The 21061-nt window shown below is 54.6% G+C and overlaps 1 protein-coding gene across 1 annotated transcript; it reads left to right on the top strand.

The window, feature by feature from the left end:
* The first annotated feature begins 746 nt into the window (after positions 1–746).
* Positions 747–20736, top strand: SERINC2 (serine incorporator 2). The gene is made up of 10 exons (XM_049617630.1): positions 747–856; positions 9685–9846; positions 10649–10839; positions 11230–11309; positions 11777–11914; positions 12820–12989; positions 14568–14658; positions 14975–15116; positions 19251–19466; positions 20332–20736. Exons 1-10 carry the CDS (start codon positions 818–820, stop codon positions 20465–20467), a joined length of 1365 nt encoding a protein of 454 aa, XP_049473587.1. The 5' UTR covers positions 747–817; the 3' UTR covers positions 20468–20736.
* The last annotated feature ends 325 nt before the right edge of the window (positions 20737–21061 follow it).

The raw sequence follows: 21061 nt of genomic DNA, 5'->3' as shown, positions 1-21061 counted from the left end.
CTACCCTGCAGTGTGGTCGGCTGGAAATGTGATCCACCCACCCCTTCTGACCTCCTTAGCTGGGGGCCAGAGTTTGGGCATCTCTAGGCAGCAATAAGCCGGCCAGCAGGAATGGCTAAGGGGAGCGGGTGGCCCAAGACAGGAGTCAACAGGTGGATGGAGGGAAGGATGGCTGCAAGAGTGTGAGGCCGGGGTCTTAGGAGCAACAGGGATGATGAAGAGCTCACATTTGTCAGGCATCTATTATGGGTCGTAACAGCCCCATGAGGTGGGCATCCTCACTTTACAGATGGGGAAACTGAGGCTCAGAGAGGCGAAGCGACTTGCCCAACTTTCTTTATCCAATCATGAGCCATTCAACACCTATGTTTTGGGTAGAGGCTCTACACCGAGGGGTTTGGGGTGACCACAACTTGGCCTCAGCGCCTTGGGAGGGGGGCAGTGTTGTAAGGTCGCACCGTGGCCTCGTTCGGACTCGAACCCGGGTCTCGGTATTTCCAAACCCTCGCTTTGAACCAGGACTTGCACCCGGGGCAGAGTCGGGTCGGCGGCACGGCTCGCACGGCCGCCGGGAATCCTGGCCCCCCGCTCACTTTCCCTGCCGGTCTCGCCCGGGCGCACCTGCCCCAGGTGAGTTTCGGGAGGCTCCGAGCGCCGCCGGAAAGCGACGAGCGGCTTCGGCAGGTGGGGCTGGGCGGGGCGGGGGCGGGGCCCGGCCGGGGCGGGGCGGGGGCGGGGCCAGGACCGGGCGTCCGGAGCCCCAGCGAACCCGCCGCCGGCGCCCCGCGCCCCGCGCCCCGCGCCCCGAGCCGCCGCCATGGGGGCCTGCCTGGGCGCCTGCTCCCTGCTCAGCTGCGTGAGTCCCGAGCCCCGAGCCCGCCCGCGCGCCGCCGGCTCCTTCTTTGGCCCCGCACTTTTGTCCCGTCGTCTTCCTCCAAATAGTTTCTTCTTTTTCCTTCCTCCAAACTTGTCTTTCGGGACCCGCACCCCGCCACCTCGCCCCTCGGGTCCCCGTGTCCCTCGGTCCCCCCACCCCCATCCCGGACCCGCGGGCGCCGGGGACAGCTGGTGTCCGGGGCTCGGGTTACCGCCGGGGGGAGGGGTCGGGGCGCGCCGGGGTTGCGGGGGGAGGGGAGGGCCTTGGGCGGGCGCCCCTCCCGGGGACTGGGGACACTGAGGCCCAGAGCCCGGGGTGGGGGTGCGCGCCGCGGCCCCCGCTGGCCCAACTTCCTCGCGGGGCGCCCTCGTCTCCCTCTCGGACATTATGATTCTTTGTGTGGCCCGCCTGGTCCCTGCCCCTCTCTGCGGTGTGTCTTTCTCTGTCCCTCCGGCAGTCCGTCCGTCAGCCTGTCGCCCTGCCCGCCTGCCTCAGTTTGTCCATGTGTATTTGTCTGACATCTGTTTCTGTCCGTTCATTTATCCGACTGTCTTTGTCCGCCCGTGGCTGCTCCATCGGTTATTGTCTCACGGGTGTCTGTCCGTCTGTCCTACCGTCCAGTTCTGTCTCTCTGCGTCCGTCTCTGTCTCTGCCTCATCCAGCCTGGTTCACGCTAAGTGCCGGGCAGTTCCCCAAGGAACCCCAGCCCCTTCCCACTCTGGGCCCCATAGCCTGAAATGCGGGTGGGGAGGAAGCCCCCATCCGCCTTTCTAAGCCACCCCTGAGTGAGGTCGGTTTGGTTTGTCACCGCCACCGGGCCCAACTCTGGGTTGGAAAACCCAGGAATTGAGAGACTGGGGGGAGTACCTGGGCGCCTGGGCCCAGGGACCTGGGGTGGGGGGCAGCCAGCCCCTGCTTTGGGGCCCGCAGCCAGCAAAGGGGAGGAGCTTCAGCCAGACCCCGGCTGGGAGGCCCCTTCTCCTTTCCCTCTTCCCAGCCCCCTCTCCTTTCCCTCTTCCCCTCATTAAACCCGAGGTTCATTCAGGCAGCTCCCTCCCCCTCTGCCCTACACAAAGAAGAACAGAGAGGAAGAGGGGGGTCTGGTGGCTGCTGAATCTCAGGACTTGCTTTCCTTTGTCCCTGATTTGTGTGTGCGTCAGGATGGGATGTAAGGGTGGCAACTTAGGGATCTAGCGATTTACTTCACAACCATTTTCTGAGAGTGATATCTGCACAGCAAAGCTGTAGAGTGGGTCTTTGGACAGTCCCTGTCCTCTCTGGGCCTCCTTTTACCCACCTGTGAAGTGTGTGGGGGCGCACGTGTGCAGAATCAAGAGCTGGTCCCCGAGATCCCTTTCTGCCCAGTGAATTCTAGGTTTGGGCTGGCTCTCCTGGCCAAGAGGGGTTTGCTTCCTGGTGGGGGAGGGAGAGCTTCCTCCAAGTTGACCAGATTTCCATTTGGCTGCGCTCGCTCGCTTGGGAGTGGCACCCCTTGAGGGGCGACCTGCCAATCCCCTGTGCCTGGTCTCTCCGCCTCCTTCATAATGCCATTTGAGGAAGATTGAAAAGTGCCCCACCCAGTTCCTGGCCAATAGTGAATGGAGCTATTGTTATTATCATCTTGGAAAGGTGGGTGGAGAATTCCCTCTGGAGCCCAAGCTGGTCACTGAGTCACGGAATCCTACAAGGCTGAGACCAGAAGCCACATGACAGGTTTGCTCGAACCCTCAACACGTAGATGAAGAGAACTGCGGCTCAGAGAGGTTAGCTGACTTTCCAAAGGTTGCACAGTGAACGGATAGGGAACCGCACAGTCAAGATTAAAATCTGATTTCCTGGTCCAGGCGCTGTCCAGTGGTGGCACAGACCAGCACTGCAGTGAGCACTATGTATGTATCCCGTCATACAGTCCTCACAGTGACCCCAGTGAGGTAGTTAATCATTCTCACAAATGATGAAACTGGATCAGAGAGGGAAGGTGATTTCTCCACAGCCACACAGTATTAAGCGGTGCAGTTAGGTGTGACTGGACACTGATAACAACCTGTTTCAATGGAGATTTGCCCCATAGGAGCAAAGTTCTAATAGGGGGCTCCTGGGCATCTTTGGAACATTCTGGAGTCTGAGGATCCTTGGAGAAGACTTCTAGCCTTGAGGTATTTGCATCTGCCCATCATGCCCTTCGGTCAGCATTTGTATTGGGCCGAGCATGAGTCCTGGCTCAGAGAAGATAAGATGGTCCCACAACGGGATTCTCTCTTTCTCCCTTTGCCCCTCTCCCCTGCTCGTCCTCTCTCTCACTCTCTCTCTAAAATACATAAAATAAAATAAACAAAGATGGGCGCACAACAGGATGGGAGTCACAGGGCAAGCCAGCACACGGCCGAATGTTTCGGGAGGGCCTCCTTGAGTATCTGCCTGCCGTAGAATCTAATTCTCTGCCCTCTACGTGTGAGGGAGCAGGAAAGGGTCAAACTATGGGACTCAGATCCTGGTGAGGGCAGTGACTTCGGCCCCTCCATCTCCTCTGCTTGTGTGACCGTGGGCAGCCACTGGTCCCCTCTCCCTAGGGCTGAGAGATTAGGAAGTGGGGAGAACGGTGGGGCCTCTCTCAGTTGGGACGATGAAATGGAACTGAGATGAACACACCAGTATATTTAGGAGGAAGCTGGCCTGCAGTGGCTACTCGAAGCACCCCAGGGTGATAAAATGCTCAAGACCACACTCGAGGAAGTGGTCAAGCCCGTGACATCCCGGCTGTCTGATTGTAGAGCCTGGGCTCTGTCTGAGCCACTTCACTGTCCTGCCCACAGGAGCCCATTTTATGGCAGAGGAAACTGAGTTCCACGGTGGGGAAAAGGCTATTACTCTTAGTGCTGCAGGGGGAAGTGAGCGTGCACTGAGTGTTTTGGGGGCTGATCTCTTCTCTCTTGTATTTCGTCTAGTCCTGGGTTGGCTCAGCCAGTAATGGGGCTGTTCATGAAGTCTACAAGGTGCATCCCATCCTTGCTGGGACCAGTTTTTTGTATCATTGTGGCAAAATATCCATAACATAAAATTTACCATTTTAGGGGTGCCCGGCTGGCTCAGTCTGTAGACCATGCAAGTCTTTTTTTTTTTTTATTTATTTATTGTTTAATTTACATCCTCTAGCCACCCTCTGTTTATTCTCTATATTTAAGAGTCTTTTATGTTTTGTTCCCCTTCCTATTTTTATTTTTATTTTTTTAAATTTTTTTTAACATTTATTTATTTTTGAGACAGAGAGAGACAGAGCATGAATGGGGGGAAGGCCAGAGAGAGAGGGAGACACAGAATCCGAAGCAGGCTCCAGGCTCTGAGCTGTCAGCACAGAGCCTGATGCGGGGCTCGAACTCACGGACCATGAGATCGTGACCTGAGCGAAGTCGGATGCTCAACCGACTGAGCCACCCAGGCGCCCCTCCCTCCCTATTTTTATATTATTTTTGCTTCCCTTCCCTTATGTTCATCTGTTTTGTCTCTTAAAGTCCTCATATGAGTGAAGAACATGCAACTCTTGATCTCGGGGTTGTGAGTTTGAGCCCCAGGTTGGGTGTAGAAATTACTTAAGAATAAAATCTTAACGGGGCGCCTGTGCGTGGCTCAGTTAAGTGTCTGACTCCAGCTCAGGTCATGATCTCACAGTCATGTGAGTTCGAGCCCCGCGTCGGGCTCTGTGCTGACAGCTCAGAGCCTGGAGCCTGCTTGGGATTCTGTGTCTCCCTCTCTCTGTCTGCCCCTCCCCCACTCCTGCTCTTTTGCTCTCAAAAATAAATAAACATTAAACAAATTTTTTTTAATCTTGAAAAGATTGCATTTTAACCTTTTATTTTTTGGTTTTCAAGGAGCTTGTAATTTATCTTAGGAAACATGGTATATATATTTAAAATGGAGGCCTGTTTTTATGATATCGAAATGATATCATCCCAAATGAACGAGAGGGGGAAATATCGTGAGTTAAAGCACACAACAAAAACTCTGGGATCTGTCTTCCTTCCCTTTTGGAATCTGTTCCACCAGCGCTCTCGCCCTGTTCCCAGAGGTACCGCCCACCACCCCCTCCGTCTGTCTTCCGTCTGTGCCCAAAGTGACATTTCTGTAATGCAGATCTGATGCTCTGCTTCCTCCGCACCAGTCTTGCTCATGGCTTTCAGGATAAAGTGCAGACTCCCTGGCACTGCCCGCAGGGACCTTGGCCGTCCCTTCCATCACCCCTGTAGCCTCTCTTGCCAGCTGCCCCGAAGCTACTGTGTTTCTCACAGCTTAGCAGGTGCCAATCCCCTTGTAGGAACACCTTTCCCTTCCCCACCTAGCTAAGTGCTCACTCTTCTTTGAAAACTGCCCCCTCCTTTTTCCTTCTTGTGGTGAAATCCACATCACATGAAACTGACCAGTGTAGCCATTTTTAAGTGTGGGGGTTCAGTGGCAGTGAGCTACATTCACATTGTTGTGCTGCCAGCCCCACCCTCCATCTCCAGGATTTTTTCATCTTCTCAAATTGAAAACTCCCTGCCCATTCAGTAATAATCCCCACCTCCCTCTCCCCCAGCCTCTGGTAACCCCCCAGTCTGCTCTCTGTCTTTCTGCTTTGTGTCACTCACTGTAATGTCCTCAAGGTTCTTCTGTGTTGTAGCATGTGTAGAGTTTCCTTCCCTTTTAAGGCTCAGTAATATTCCACTGTATGGATAGACCGCGTTTCGTGGTCCACGGATACTTGGTTGACTTCCACCTTTTGATGTGAATAACGCTATTATAAACTTGAGTGTGCAGATACCTGTTTGAGTCCTTGCTTTTGACTAATACCCAGAAGTGGAGGGCCAGTTTGTTTTAAACAATACAGCTTTATTTTTTTTTTTTTAATGTTTGTTTTTGAGAGACAGAGCACAAAAGTAGGGGAGGGGCAGAGAGGGAGAGAGAGACACACACACACAGAATCCGAAGTAGACTCCAGGCTCCCAGCTGTCAGCACAGAGCCTGACGTGGGGCTCAAACCCACAAACCATGAGACGATGACTTGAGCTCCTCAAGTAGTGAGGTGAGCTCCTCGTTGTTGGCAGTGTGTGAACGGCAGAGGCTACCTTCCGGGTGATTCTTCATTAGAAAGTCTGGACCAGTTGAATGCCAAGGAGCCCTGCAGCCTGAAAACGCTGAGACGCGGGGCTACCTGATTCCCCTTCCCGAGGACCCGGCTGCTGCTAGGACACAGCCAGTGTTCTGGTGCCTCTCTGTTGCTGCGGTTCCCCTGAGTGCATTTGGGGGAGGGGGTTTGTAATCGTAGCACAGGAGCAGCTCCGTGGCTGCCTTGGCTTCTCACATTGCATCATACATGTTAGTCCGTGTTGCTCTGCAGCCCGGTGACTTTTTTCTTTCCTGCCCCTGTTACGGTCCTTGGAGTAAATGGACCACCCCTGGCCCCTGGTGCAGGACATTTAAGTTATTTGCAGTCTTTTGAGATTCTCATAGGCCCGTAAAACCTAAAGCATCGTGTCCATTTTATTTTTGTCTTAATTTAAAACATTTTTTTAACGTTTGTTTACTTTTGAGAGCCGGGGAGGGGCAGAGAGAGAGGCAGACACAGAATCCCAAGCAGGCTCCAGGCTCTGAGCTGTCAGCACAGAGCCCAACTCCGGGCTTGAACTCAACGGACCGCAAGATCATGACCTGAGCTGAAGTTGGACGCTTAATCAGGCGCCCCTTGTCTTCATTTAAAAGTTTTCTTCTTTAGTAATAAAATCAACTTTATTGAGGCATAATTTATATTGACTTCTGTTTAGCTACACGTACCCACTTAAGTATCATCTACGCATCTGCTGCATTCAGCAGAGAATCCCTCTTAGGGGAGGACCACGATGTCTTGATGGGCATTTAGTTCTTTTCAGTTTTCCCCTAGTCCTTTCCTTGTGTGAACAGTGCCGCGATGATCTTGCATGTGCGCGTGTGTATGCGTGTATGCACGTGTCTGCCCTTGCTCGCGTGAGCTGGTAGTTCTGTAGGAAGAGGTTCTTGTAGCAGCAATGGTGGAGGTGGAGCGACCCGGTCAGAATGTAGGAACGATTGCAAGGTGCCCAAGAACCCACCGGAAGCCACTGGTGGTGGCGGCTGGTGTGTGTCTTTCTCTCCCCGGTCTGGTCTGTCTGGCTGCCGGCCCTGGGAAAATTCCGAGGTTTCGAGTGTCAGCAACACCTGGATTTTGATCTCCAAGAATTCGAGTGAATTGAAAGGCCAAGCCCCCTCCCCCTTCCCTGATTGCAGTGGGGAAGCTTTTCTTAGGTCTCAAACGGAGATGGTAACAAGCCAGAGCCAGGCTCTGACTCGGGCACCTCAACTTCTGGCTCCCGAGATCAGTGCTTGTGGGCCCCCGTTGGCTTTTTCTGGCATTGGAGGGACTGTTTTGACATTAAATGAGACTGCCATTGATGAACTAGTGAGCCCTTGGTACAGACGGACATGAGCTCAAACCCCAGGTCCTCAGCTTACTTGCTATGTGTGACCTTGGTCGTGTCGCCTGTCTGAGTCATTTTCCCCATTTGTACGTGGGAGGTTACGACACACTTACTCCATAGTGTCAGCGACACTTAATGTAGGTAAGGTGCTTGCTTATCAGGGTGCCTGGGACGGGATAACTCATAAAGGATAGCTGTCACTATCACTCCTTGGCTCTCAGCACTGCTGTCCACTTGCCGGGTGACTCTGGCACATTCTTAACCTCTCTGATCTCAGTTTCCTCATCTGTAAAATGGGACTAATAGCCAGTCTGTCTGATAGCCAGAATGTTCTTTATGTCTGTAAAACACTTTTCTGGCATTTGCTTGTCCCCTCACCCCCCAGAAGGTGGCCAGGGGTAGGAGGCAGGGCTTGCGGTGAGTGCCGCAAGGTGAAACCGTGAGTTGCTGGACAAGTTATGATTCGGGCCATGAAGAAGAAATTCGTTCTGCAAGTATTTCATTTCACTGTACTTGGCTGTGCGGGTGAGAGAGATGGGTAACGGGGCATTTCCAGGGGCGTTTCTATTCTTGGGAAGAAGGGAAGGGGAGACGGGAGGGCAGCTACATTTCAAGCAGACTGTGCTGTGTGTCTGGTGACCAGTCCAGAAAGTAGGGTGCTGGGTCCCTCTCAGCCTGCTCTCCGTAGAGCCAGTCTCGCAGTGTAAGGCTGTTCCTGTCCCCAGCTTTAACCCCTTGATGGATGCCCTCTGCTCTTAGGGTCAACACTACGGTTCTGCACATGGCTGCCGGGCCCCGCCAGCCTGGCCAACCTCGCCACTCCCTGCTCGCCAAAGCTTCCGTCACAGCGGCCTCTTTCTCTTCCTCCATCGTCCGGCTCCTGCCTGCCCCAGAGCAGCCTCCGCCTCTGTTCCCTCTGTCTGGAACACTCTTTCTTCCCCTTGGTCGGGAGAGAGCCTCCTCATTCTCCAGCTCAGCTTAAATGTCACTTGTTCAGGGAGGGGACCCGCTACCCCCAGTCTAAAGTGGGCCCCCCTCAGTGACTCTCAGGGCAGCACCTACCAGGACAGGCGTAATGATCGTTGAGTGTGTTCCTGTAGGAGGCAGAGCTGGTGTCCTTCTTGCTGTTGACTCTTAAATGCCTGGGTGAGGAGCTGGGGCTGTTTGGGGGAAGATAGACGGGTGACCAGGTATATCTGGTGGCGGGCCCGGTTCCCAGGAGGGTCAGCCTTCTTTTGGGGCGCCAGCTGTGAATACTGTGGCATCAGCAGCCCCCAGAGTGATTTCAGCCAGTCCCAGGGAGGCCAGGGGCTGACTGGCGCCAGCTTGGGCAGAGGAACCGGGAGAGGGAAAGGGTTAGACCGCCCCGGAGCAGGAAATCACAGCCACTCACAATTCTACATTCCATTCATTCAGCAGGCGTTTCTCTGAATGTTTCTTGAGGTCTTAACATATGTCTGGGGCTATGCCAGACACTTTGCCTTTGTTCACTAGGTAGTCACTGAGCTCCTGCTATGAGCCAGGCACTATCCCCCGCTTTCTGGGACGACCACAACCCCTGCCCTGGTGGAGCTGACGTGCTAGAAACAGGAGGGGGACACACATGAGTAAAATAGAAGGCCAGTCAGATGATAGTAAGTCCTATGGAGAGAAGCTAAGCAGGGAGCGGAGAAAGGAAGCCTGAGCGGGTTACAATTTAAAATTCCTGGGGCATGTGGTGACTCAGTTAGTTGAGTGTCCGGACTTCAGCTCAGGTCATGATCTCACAGTTCGTGAGTTCAAGCCCCGCATCGGATTTACTGCTGTCAGCTCAGAGCCCACTTCAGATCCTCTGTCTCCCCCACCCCTTCCCCTCCCTGCTCACTCCCTCTCAAAAATGAATAAAACATTAATAAAATGAAATAAAATTCCTGTGACAAGTAGGTACCGTTATGATTCCCACCTTATAGAAGGGGAAACTGAGGTTCAGAGAGGTTGAGTGAGTTAAAGACGGTCACACAGCTTATCAGGGCCAGAGCTGGTCTTCTAGATGGATCGCTCTATCTATCTATCTATCTGTCTATCTATCTATCTATCTATCTATCTATTTACCTTTTACCACTCTGCTTCCCCCTGCATCAGAAACAGTGTGACCCAACCTTTTCGAGGCTTGCTTTCCTCTGGGGCTTGTAAGTTAAATGGGATAATATCTGGGGAGGAGGTGCGCCCCTGTCTGGCAGGAGGAGGGCAGGCTCGCCTAGGATTCGGGGACAGGGAAGGGGGGGTGGTCATGGGTGCTCCTGCTCGGATGGGGAAGGGGAGAGGAGGGGGGGAGTAAGGGTGCCGTCCTGCCCTCCCCTGCAGGCGTCCTGCCTCTGCGGCTCTGCCCCCTGCATCCTGTGCAGCTGCTGTCCCTCCAGTCCTAACTCCACCGTGACCCGCCTCATCTTCACGGCCTTCCTCTTCCTGGGGGTGCTGGTGTCCGTCATCATGCTGAGCCCTGGTGTGGAGAGTCAGCTCTACAAGGTGAGCGGCCCTGAGGGCAGGCAGGGGAGCGAGGTGGCCTGGAGGACTGGCCCGCAGCGAAGGCCCCGCTGCTGCAGGCTGGGGGTGCCCAGCCCTCTGAGGACGCTGGGCAGGAGTGACCCGGCTTGGTGACAGGGGCGTTTCTTCACGTGGGGAGGAGAGTTTGAACCTCACATGGGAGTTCTGGCTTCTCATAAGTCTCCCTTGGAGAATCTTACTAATCATCGTTGTCCCCTGGACACTGGCCCCGGGGCATGCTGTCCCCTCCTTAGTGCTCAAGCCCCGTTTGGGGTCCTCTCTTCCCTTCCTCTCCGCGTTTCATAGCCTGGCACAGATCCAGGGCGACATTTAGGCCAGTGGCCCTGACATGTGTGCGCGTGTGGGAAGGTACGAATGCCCTGGGGAGTGTGCTAGAAATGCAGACTCTCAGCCCCCGCCTCAGAGACTCCGAGAGGGGCCCTGGAGTCTCACTTTCCCCCAGAATCTCCGGGGGTTCTGATGTGGGTGATGGAGGAGAGCACTAGGGGGAGCCCTGCTTTCGACAGAGCCATGAGGTCCTGAGGCTGCAGGTGCGACAGCAGGGAGACACGCAGAGAGTAACGACCTGTGACTGGACCCTGTGTCCCCATCTGTCCCGGGCTGGGTGGGGGGGGGGGGACGCTCACTCTCAGGAGTTCAGCCCCAGCGGTGGGCAGGGGTGCAGATGGAGGGGAAGGAGGGGGCTTCCCTCGTGGCAGGCCTTGGCAGAGTCGGCCCGGGGTTCCGGGGGCAGGGGCCTTCACGCTGCTCTCTCTCCCCTCAGCTGCCGTGGGTGTGTGAGGAGGGGGCCGGGACCCCCGTCGTCCTGCAGGGCCACATCGACTGTGGCTCCCTGCTCGGCCACCGCGCCGTCTACCGCATGTGCTTTGCGACGGCAGCCTTCTTCTTCCTCTTCACCCTGCTCATGCTCTGCGTGCGCAGCAGCCGGGACCCCAGGGCTGCCATCCAGAACGGGTGAGGGCGCCCCTCCTGCCCGCAGCTAGGACCCCCTGCACGACTCCAGCCCAGGCCCTGCCCCCACTCAGGAGCCACCAAAGCACAGAGATCAGCTCAGCTAGTTGCTCCCACTTCTCAGATGAGTAAGTCAGAGAGGGCAAGAACATGCTAAGGCCACACAGCACTGTAGTGACACGGTTGGGGCAGGAACCTGGGTGATCACTGTCACTCCAGCTTGGTCCTTCCCTCTGCCCCTCAGGTTTTTCAAGGGCCAGGACAGACTTTCTGTGCCCAGCAGACCACTAGAAAGTCCCTCTTCACCTGTCCCAGTACCTGCTCTTTGGGGGTGGGAGTTCTGGGGCCCACCCCCCACTTAGCCCCCCTGGCTCTCCTCGCCACCCCCAATAGATTTTGGTTCTTTAAGTTCCTGGTCCTCGTGGGCATCACCGTGGGCGCATTCTACATCCCTGATGGCTCCTTCTCCAACGGTAGGCGGCCTTGGTGGGAGGGATGGGGGCTCCCAGGGGGGGAGGTGGGGTCTCCAGAGGGAGGAGCACTGGTGGGGGTTGCTCTTTGCCTCGGCACACAGACCCCAGGCTGCTGGCCGGGTCGCTGCCCCCCCCCACCCAGGGAGACAGCACCCTGGTGCTTGGCCACATGGCCTTTAGACAACGTGGGGGGGCCTGCGGAACGTGCCTCAACCTGACCCTGCCACCTGCCACGCAGCATCTCTGTGCATGGCTAGGGACATCCCTGAGACCAGGGACTCTGCTGTTTCTCAGTGTCGCCATCGCAGGGGCGTGGCATGAACGGTTGTCGACTGGGTAAATGGGTGTGAGAGGGAGACAACGGGAGCGTGCCTGCTGCGTAAATCCCAGGAAGCCTGGCGCTCAGGCTGCTCCCCTACGGCCTCGCCTCCTCTCCCCTCACCTCTCCCTCCCCTCTCCCCACCCAGTCTGGTTCTACTGTGGTGTCGTGGGCTCCTTCCTCTTCATCCTCATCCAGCTGGTGCTGTTCATCGACTTCGCGCACTCCTGGAACCAGCGGTGGCTGGGCAAGGCTGAGGAATGTGACTCCCGGGCCTGGTATGCAGGTGAGCACCGCCACTCAGCCTCCAGACCCCGGGGACTGGGACTTCCTGAGCGTCAGGGCGTCCCCGCAGCTACAGGAAAGCCTCGAGGGCATCTGGAACAGCCCCCTGCCCCAGGGCAGCAGTTGAACTGTCCAGGGCAGATGGAGGGACGGGGCAGCTGGCTCTGGGGTCACTTGAGGGGGTGGTCAGAGGAGAGCCGAACTGGAGAGGCCTTGGCGGGGTCTGAGTTCAGCGGTTCCCACAGGATGGGCCACGCACAGCCAGCCCAGACCCAGCCAAATGACACTCGGTCACTGAAGCCCCCGTGGCAGGATGGGTGCCTGTTCAGCTGTCTTTCTGAGCCGATCAAGGAGAAAGGCTCACTCAGGAGCTGGTCTGGTTTCACGCCTCTCTCACGCTGGTCTCTCTGACAGAGAGCAGGGCTTCAGCAGGTCACTATGCATCCAGTTGACTTTTCATTTTTTTTTTAATTGCGAGAGAGAGAGAGGGAGGGAGAACAAGCAGGTGAGGGGCAGAGAGCAAGAGAGAGAGAGAGAGAGAGAATCCCAACAGGCTCTGCACTGTCAGCGCAGAGCCCAATGTGGGGCTCTAACTCACAAACCGTGAGATCATGACCTGAGCCGAAGTCGGACGCTTAATTGACCGAGCCACCCAGGCACCCCTCCAGTTGGCTTTTTAAAAGACTGTTGTGTGTCCGTCATATTTCTTTGCATGGTTAACTTCTTTATGGCAAGGGAGCCGTCTCAGTTCAGGTGTTGGTGAATGACAGACATTCAGGAGACTCCGATGTCATTCCTCCAATGAGGAAGCTGAGGGCTCACACAGGGGACTGCCCGACAAGCCCCCGGAGGGCTCGGGGGTCCCTGCGCCTCCTGACTCTGCTGCTTGCCACCCTTCCTGCCCAGGCCTCTTCTTCTTCACCCTCCTCTTCTACACGCTGTCCATTGCGGCCGTGACGCTATTGTTCATCTACTATACCCACCCCGGCCCCTGCTACGAGGGCAAGGTCTTCATCGGCCTCAACCTCACTCTCTGTGTCTGCGTCTCCATTGTCGCCGTCCTGCCCAAGGTCCAGGTGAGCCCGCCTGTCTTTGCCCATCCTGATGCCAGGCCCCTTGGTGTGTGGGACTTCTGGTGGGAACCTTGGGGTCCTGGGACGGGGCTGTTAGTCACAGAGGCTTGGGCTAAGAGTGTGGACTCCCAAGTCAGCCTCCCTGGGTTGGAGTCCCAGTTTGCACATCTACATGCTGGGTGTCTTTAGGAAAGTGCCTTAACCTCTCTGTGCTTTTCTCTTCTCAAATGTAAAAATGAGGATAATACCTAGTCTTTGGAGTTATTTGCAGGATGGAGATCGAGTTTGTGAGCACACAGAACGGGGTCGGGAGTATAAGTATCCATCAGACATTAACTGTTGTTATCATTGTTGTCTTTATGGAAATCGGGAGACCGTCAGGGAGGACCACTGAGCAACAATTCCTAGACCCCTCAATAAGGGGTGTTGGGAGTTCCACAGTTTCTAGTCCCAGAACATCTAGGGTAATGGGTGGGGCTCCCCAGGTCATCGTGTGCTTTTCAGAAAGCCTCTGAGCCCAGGGGTGCCTCGTGGTTGGGGATCTCGTCCCACCAGGGACTTCACAGCTAGCTTGGGTAGCCTTTGAGGGTCTTTAGCAGAAAGGTGGGGAACCTCCCTTCTGGTCAGAGCCTCATTTCCAGATGAGAAAACTGAAGCCCACAGAGGGTGATCCCTCTGTCCCAGCTCACACAGCAATCAGTATTCATTCAACAAATACTTCCGGAACACTTACTGTGTACCAGGCCCTCTTGTAGGTGTTGGGGATACAGCTGTGGAGAAGAGGGGGAAGAATAACAATAGCTACCAGTCGATGGCATCTGTCCTGTCATTTAGTCGTGCACCATCATCGTCCCCACTTTCCACTTTCATACTTTCTTGGAGGAGGAAAGACACTCGCCTGAGGTCACCCAGCTGGTAGGGGGCAGAGCTAGGGGTGGAACAGGCAGACTGGCTCCAGACCCTGTGCTTTTTTTTAAAGTTAGTTTCTTTCTTTCTTTCTTTCTTTCTTTCTTTCTTTCTTTCTTTCTGAAATGGAGAGAGAACAAGCGGGGGGAGGGGCAGAGAGAGAGGGGGGAGAGAGAATCCCAAGCAGGCTCTGCACTCCCAGCGCATAGCCTGATGTGGGGCTTGAACCCATGAACAGTGAGATCGTGACCTGAGCCAAAATCTAGAGTTGGATGCAGGCATAGCAAGTGCAAAGGCCCTGAGTGGGGGAGAGGGTTTGGTGGGTTCTGTGGACAGAGAGGAGGCCACTGTGGCTGCCCTGCGGTGGGAGGTGGGCAGGGAGGAGCTTGAGGGGGCGAGGGGGTGAACCTGGAGGGCTTTAATTCAGAGTGAAGCGTTCTCAGCAGGGGAGAGACTGAGATGATTTGTTAAGAGAGAGAATGGAGACTCCATGTTTGGGCAGCCGGGGTGGGTGGTGGGTGGCCTGGGTACTGTGTTTTCCCGAAGGGTGTGGGGTGGGATGGCCCTAGGGTGCTGGGGCTTTCTGAGGTCCCCTGGTTGGGAGGGAGTGGGCTAGGTGTGGGTGGGGTGTCCCCCACGTCTGACGGGGTCTTCCTGATGGATTGCCTCTGCCAGGACGCCCAGCCCAACTCGGGTCTGCTGCAGGCCTCCGTCATCACACTCTACACCACATTTGTCACCTGGTTGGCCCTGTCCAGTGTCCCTGGTGAGTACAGGCCTGGTTTCGAGGAAGCCTGGGCTCATTCCTGGGTCAGTAGCGACCTTCTGGGGGGGGCTGGAGACCCTCACAGGTGTCAGGGACACCTCAGCCCAGCCTGTTCCTCATGCTAGTCCTTCAGGGAGTAGGAGGACCCTCTCTGTTCCAGGATCTATTTCCCTGTCATCTGTCTGCTAAGTTCTGTCTGTCGCTGGGATTTGGATGGTCAGTTGTATGTCTGTCTGTCTGTCCATTTGGGTTGGCTGTCTGCCCTACCTCAGACCTGGCCTGCGTGGGCTGAGGGTGACTGGTCTCCCATCCCTAGACCAGAAATGCAACCCTCACCTGCTGACCCACTTGAGCAACGGGACGATCCTGGCAGGCCCCGAGGGCTACGAGACTCACTGGTGGGATGCACCGAGCATCGTGGGGCTCATCATCTTTATCCTATGCACCGTCTTCATCAGGTAGAGTGGGGGGTCTGGCTTCTGGGGAGGTGTCACGTTGGCGGGGCCTGATGGCGCGAGCAAGGGGAAGATGTGGGAGCCAAGACACCAGGCTGGGAGGCGCGCTCGACACGTGCATGTCTAGCATTGTGCTAGTGGAGAAACCAAGTCCCTCAGGGGGGCACAGCATGACTGGGCTGCGGAGGCAGGGTTGGACGCTGCCTCCTGGGCCAGGGACGCTTCTTGCACATCCGGCTGGCACGTGCCCAGCTCGGTAGGGGCAGGCGCCTGTGGGGGCAGGGGAGAAGCCTGGACTGGGGTCAGCAGGTACAGGCTCTGTCACTCACCTGCTGTGTGGTCTTTCTGAGCTTCAGTTTCCTCTTCATAAAAGGAAGAGGGTAACCTCCAATGCCCAGGGTGGTCGTGACCCCTACAGTGTCACCTGAGAGGGGGCAGCTCATACTTAAGATCACACAACTTAAAACAAATTTTTTTAATGTCTATTTTTATTTTTGAGAGAGAGAGAGAGAGAGAGAGAGAGAGAGAGAGAGAGAGAACAAGAGGGGGAGGGGCAGAGAGAGAGGGAGACACAGAGTCCAAAGCAGGCTCCAGGCTCCAAGCACAGAGCTCGATGCAGGGCTCAAACCCACGAACCGTGAGATCATGACCTGAGCCGAACTAGATGCCCAATCGGCTGAGTCACCCAGGCACCCACATAACAACTTTTTTTTTTAATTTATTTTTAAAATTTTATTTTTTACATTTACATCCAAATTAGTTACCATATAGTGCAACAATGATTTCAGGAGTAGATTCCTTAATGCCCCTGACCCATTTAGCCCATCCCCCCTCCCACAACCTCTCCAGTAACCCTCTGTTTGTTCTCCATATTTAAGAGTCTCTTATGTTTTGTCCCCCTCCTTGTTTTTATATTATTTTTGCTTCCCTTCTCGTATGTTCGTCTGTTCTGTGTCTTAAAGTCCTCATATGAGTGAAGCCATATGATATTCGTCTTTCTCTAATTCCGCTTAGCATAATACCCTCCAGTTCCATCCATGTAGTTGCAAATGGCAAGATTTTGTTCTCTTTGATTGCCAAGTAATACTCCATTGTATATATATACGTATACACACACATATATATATACCACATCTTCTTTATCCATTCATCCATCGATGGACATTTGGGCTCTTTCCATACTTTGGCTATTGTCGATAGTACGGCTATAAACATGGGGGTGCATGTGTCCCTTCGAAACAGCACCCCTGTATCCCTTGGATAAATACTTAGTAGTGTAATTGCTGGGTCCTAGGGCAGTTCTATTTTTAATTTTTTGAGGAATTTCCATCCTGTTTTCCAGAGTGGCTGCACCAGCTTGCATTCCCGCCAGCAGTGCAAAAGAGATCCTCTTTCCCCGCATCCTCGCCAGTATCTGTTGTTGCCTGAGTTGTTCATGTTAGCCATTCTGACAGGTGTGAGGTGGTATCTCATTGTGGTTTTGATTTGTATTTCCCTGATGATGAGTGATGGTGAGCATTTTTTCATGTGCCGGTTGGCCATCTGGATGTCCTCTCTGGAGAAGTGTCTATTCATGTCTTTTGCCCATTTCTTCACTGGATTATTTTTTTCTTTGAGTGTTGAGTTTGATAAGTTCTTTATAGATTTTGGACACTAACCCTTTATATCTGATATGTCATTTACAAATATCTTCTGCCATTCCGTTGTTTGCCTTTTAGTTTCGCTGATAGTTTGCTTTGCTGTGCAGCAGCTTTTTATTTTGATGAGGTCCCAGTAGTTCATTTTTGCTTTTGTTTCCCTTGCCTCTGGAGACGTGTTGAGTAAGAAGTTGCTGTGGGCAAGATCAAAGAGGTTTTTGCCTGCTTTCTCCTCGGGCATTGTGATGGCTTCCCCTCTTACATTTAGGTCTTTCCTCCATTTTGAGTTTATTTTTGTGTATGGTGTAAGAAAGCGGTCCAGGTTCATTTTTCTGCATGTTGCTGTCCAGTTTTCCCAGCCCCACTTGCTGAAGAGACTGTCTTTATTCCACTGGATATTCTTTCCTGCTTTGTCAAAGATCAGTTGGCCATACGTTTGTGGGTCCATTTCTGGGTTCTCTATTCTGTTCCATTGATCTGAGTGTCTGTTGTTTGTGCCAATTACAACTTTTTTTAAAGGGGCATCTTAGCAAGTGTTTATCGGTATGGACCCTGGAGCCAAACTGCCTGTGTTTGAACCTGTCACTGCCACTCACCAACAGGGTGATCTCTGGCAGGTCACTTAACCTTTCTTTCTGTGCCTTAGTTTGCTGATCTGTAAAATAAGGATAAAAATAGTACCTACTTCACTGGATTGTTGAAAGATTATAGATGAGTCAGTATGTGTAAGGCACTTAGAAAAGAACTCGGCAGGGAGTGGGAGCCAAGTGTTTGCTTTTATTGCAAATAGCTGTGAACATTTATTTGCACAGCTGGGTGGCGGTGAGTGACTGTTTTGTGAGGGTCACCAGACACTAATACTGAGCAGAACTGCTGTTTACACTCAATCTGGCTGACTCATTACTGCCTCCTCGAGGCCCCACATGGCTCCCAGCGCTGCTTCCCATGTCTCCCCTCACAGCCAGGAGGGAGCCTCTATGCTGCTCCTCTCTTCTCCCCGAGTCGTCCATCCGGTCAGGGCCCGTTCCCCTAAGAGCAGCACACCTGTCTCGGAACATTTTGAGGCCGTTGCACATTTTGTTTTGTTTTGACCTTTTTTTCAAAGCCCTTTCTCCAAGCCAAGCCTGGGCAGTTCACAAACGTCTCTCTTCATCACCTCATTTGATCCCTTTTTCAACCTGGAAAGGCCCACATCACCTCCAATTTGCAGAAAAGGAAACTGGAGGCCCAGGAGGAGCAGCCGCCTGTCTGAGGCCGTGAGCATGCAGTGGCCGCAGACCTTGAGGACATGGTCCCCGCTGGTGGCGATCCAGGCACCGAGCTGTTGCCCGCTGCTTCCGGAACGCACGCCTCCCCAGCCTGTGGTCACTGGGCAGCGGCTCTGAGAGCCCCGGGGCCTGTCTGTTCTTTTTTTATTTTTATCTTTCTTATTATGTTGATATATTTATTTTTTGAGAGAGAGAGAGAGAGAGAGAGCGAGCAAGCCGGGGAGGGTCAGAGAGAGAGAGAGAGAGAAGAGAAATCCCAAGTAGGCTGCATGCTGTCAGCACAGAGCTTGGTGTGGGGCTCAAACCCACGAACCATGAGCTCATGACCTGAGCCAAAACCAAACGTCAGGGGCTTAAATGACCGAGCCATCCAGGCACCCCAGGGGCCTGTCTGCTCTTAGCATGGTTCTTAGAACCCAGGAAGCAAAGAAGTGTGAACAGCTATGCCCAGCTACGTCCCTGGGACCTGGGCTCCTGTGTATTAGATGTCAGCATGATGTTTTGGTGATCGGGGTCAGCGAAAGCTCAGTCAGTGACTTCTCCACTTGATGGGGTGGGGCTGGGGCCCAGAGCTCCTTCTTGTCACTTTTTTTCTAAATGCAAGTTGGATCCACGACATTGCCTTGTGTCTCAAACTATTAAATACTGTTAAAAATACCAAGACCTCATTACAGAAAAGAAATGACAAAAAACCATTACTCTTGTATTTTTAAATTATAAACATGAAGAAAGGGGACATAATTGGTAAAACTGCTCACCCAGTAGAAGGAAAACGAACTTAATAGCAAATGAGCGTTCTTAATGATTAACATTATTAGTGAATGTCATACCTGGCATGTCACTGGCGGTACTGGGTACTCAGTACCTGTTTACAGACCTGGTGAATGGACAACCTGAGTAACAGTGCTTGTTTCTTTAGTTTATAGTCTGTGCCGGGCATAGTGCGAGGGGCTTTACCTTATTAATCCTCCTGGCAAGCCTACGAGGGAGGTGCCGTTCTCCCCAATTTTACAGAGGCTCAGAAAGGTCACGTGTCTTGCCTCAGGCCACGGAGGGAGTGGGAGTGGAGTTCAGAGTCAAAGCAGTTAGATAATTTCTGGGCCCAGCGCCTAACCAGCAGGTCACCGGGCCCCGAGGTTCCAGAACCGTTGTGCCCATTGCTGTGACCGACGCCCTGGCTCACGAGGCCCCCTGGAACTGCCCACCTGCCTCCTTCCTCCCTCCCCCCACAGTCTGCGCTCCTCGGACCACCGGCAGGTTAACAACCTGATGCAGACAGAGGAGTGCCCGTCCGCGCTGGAGGCCACGCAGCAGCAACAGGTGGCGACCTGCGGGGGCCGGGCCTTCGACAATGAGCACGATGGCGTCACCTACAGCTACTCTTTCTTCCACTTCTGCCTGGTGCTCGCGTCCCTGCACATAATGATGACGCTCACCAACTGGTACAGGTGCGTGCAGCCTGGCCGCGCACGGATGGAACCCGCCGTGCCAGGACGTGTGGGGCACACGTGTCCTCTCCTCTGGCCCCTCCCTGGGTTCTTCCTGATGCTCAAGGCTTGGGTGATGTCCAGGACCCTCCACAGAGCCTGCCCGTCTGTGCCCCAGCTTCCCTGCTCGGCAGCTGGCACCTTCACTAAGCCCCTGAGAAGGAGGCGACCGCGGGCTTGTGCAGGGCACAAGAGGGTGTACAGATCATGGGTGGTGATTTGCATTCTGAGGTCAGAGTTGGGATTCACGGCGGGAGGGTTAGGATTTAGGGTGTGGGGTTAGAATCAAAGTCACAGGGTCAAGAGTAAGAGTCATGAGGTCAAGGGTTGGGATTGGGCACACACAAAGTCACAGATTTGGCCATTGGGTTAAAATTGGGGCTAGCAGGCCGTAAAGCCAGGATTGAAGTTTCCAGGTCAAGGAGCTACGATTTAAAAGTCAAGGGGCAGATTTAAGGTCAGAGATATCAGAACTTGGTCATAAGACCAGGGGCCAGGGATGGAGTTACAGGATTGAGGGTCAGAGGCCAGGTTGGAGGTCAGGACTGGAGCTCCAGGGTCCCCAAGTGAGGTTATAACATAGTCTAGGACGGGGTCAGTGTTGAAATTGAGGTCAGGGTCAGGTCGGTGGTATTTGTCGAAAGCTACATCTGGGGTCAAAGACATAGCTAAGGCCAGGTGTCAAACCTATCAAGAGAGGGGGGCTAGGGTTACAGAGTCAGAGCCAGAGTCGAGGTCAGAGGTCGCACCGGGGTCGTAAGGGCAGGGCCAGATCTGCGGTCACGGCGCCGGGGGCCCGGCTCACTGGGATCATGGTGTGTCGCAGACCCGGCGAGGCCCGGAAGATGATCAGCACGTGGACAGCCGTGTGGGTGAAGATCTGTGCCAGCTGGGCGGGGTTGCTCCTCTACCTGTGGACCCTGGTGGCCCCCCTCCTCCTGCCGAACCGAGACTTCAGCTGAGGCGGCCCCCTGCAGCCAGCCCGCTCGGAGTCTCCGGGCTCAGTGAGTCTGCCACGCTGAGCCCCTACCCCTACCCCCCTCCAGGACTCGCCTCTGAGCTGGGCCCCCTGTTCTTAGTGCCTTCAGGGATGAGATCCGGACCACAGAGCTGCCTCTTCCTTACCTTTGTCCCCTGTCACCTGTACTCCCCCTCTTGGGAAAAAAAGGGCCCCTTATGCTCAGGCTCCCCAGGAGAGGGTCCTGAAGGAGAGAAGCACTCAGAGCCACTCGAAGAGTGGGAGCACTCCCCACGATGGGGTGCCCAGCACTGAGGCCTGGATATTCCTGACCACGTCCCCCAGGGCACCCCGCCCCCTTCCCAGACTCCGTGCCTTACCGAGTCTCCAAGACTTTATGCAATAAACAAGCCAGTGCACGTGCCTCCCCATGTTCTGTGCCCCTCACCCTGGGTGCGGTCCCCATGCCATCTGGGGCCAGTGTGGGGGTGGAAACAGAATGTCAGAGCTGAGGGGGTCAGAGGAGGGACCTGGGCTCTGTTCTGTAGGTCATGGGGAGCCTTGGGGTGGAGGCGGGGCAGGCTACTGGAGAAGGAGA

This window comes from Panthera uncia (genome assembly GCF_023721935.1).
Source record: "Panthera uncia isolate 11264 chromosome C1 unlocalized genomic scaffold, Puncia_PCG_1.0 HiC_scaffold_4, whole genome shotgun sequence".
NCBI classification, from domain to species: domain Eukaryota; kingdom Metazoa; phylum Chordata; class Mammalia; order Carnivora; family Felidae; genus Panthera; species Panthera uncia.
The sequence above is the reverse complement of the archived record's forward strand: the minus strand, read 5'-3'. Positions and strand labels throughout refer to the sequence as shown.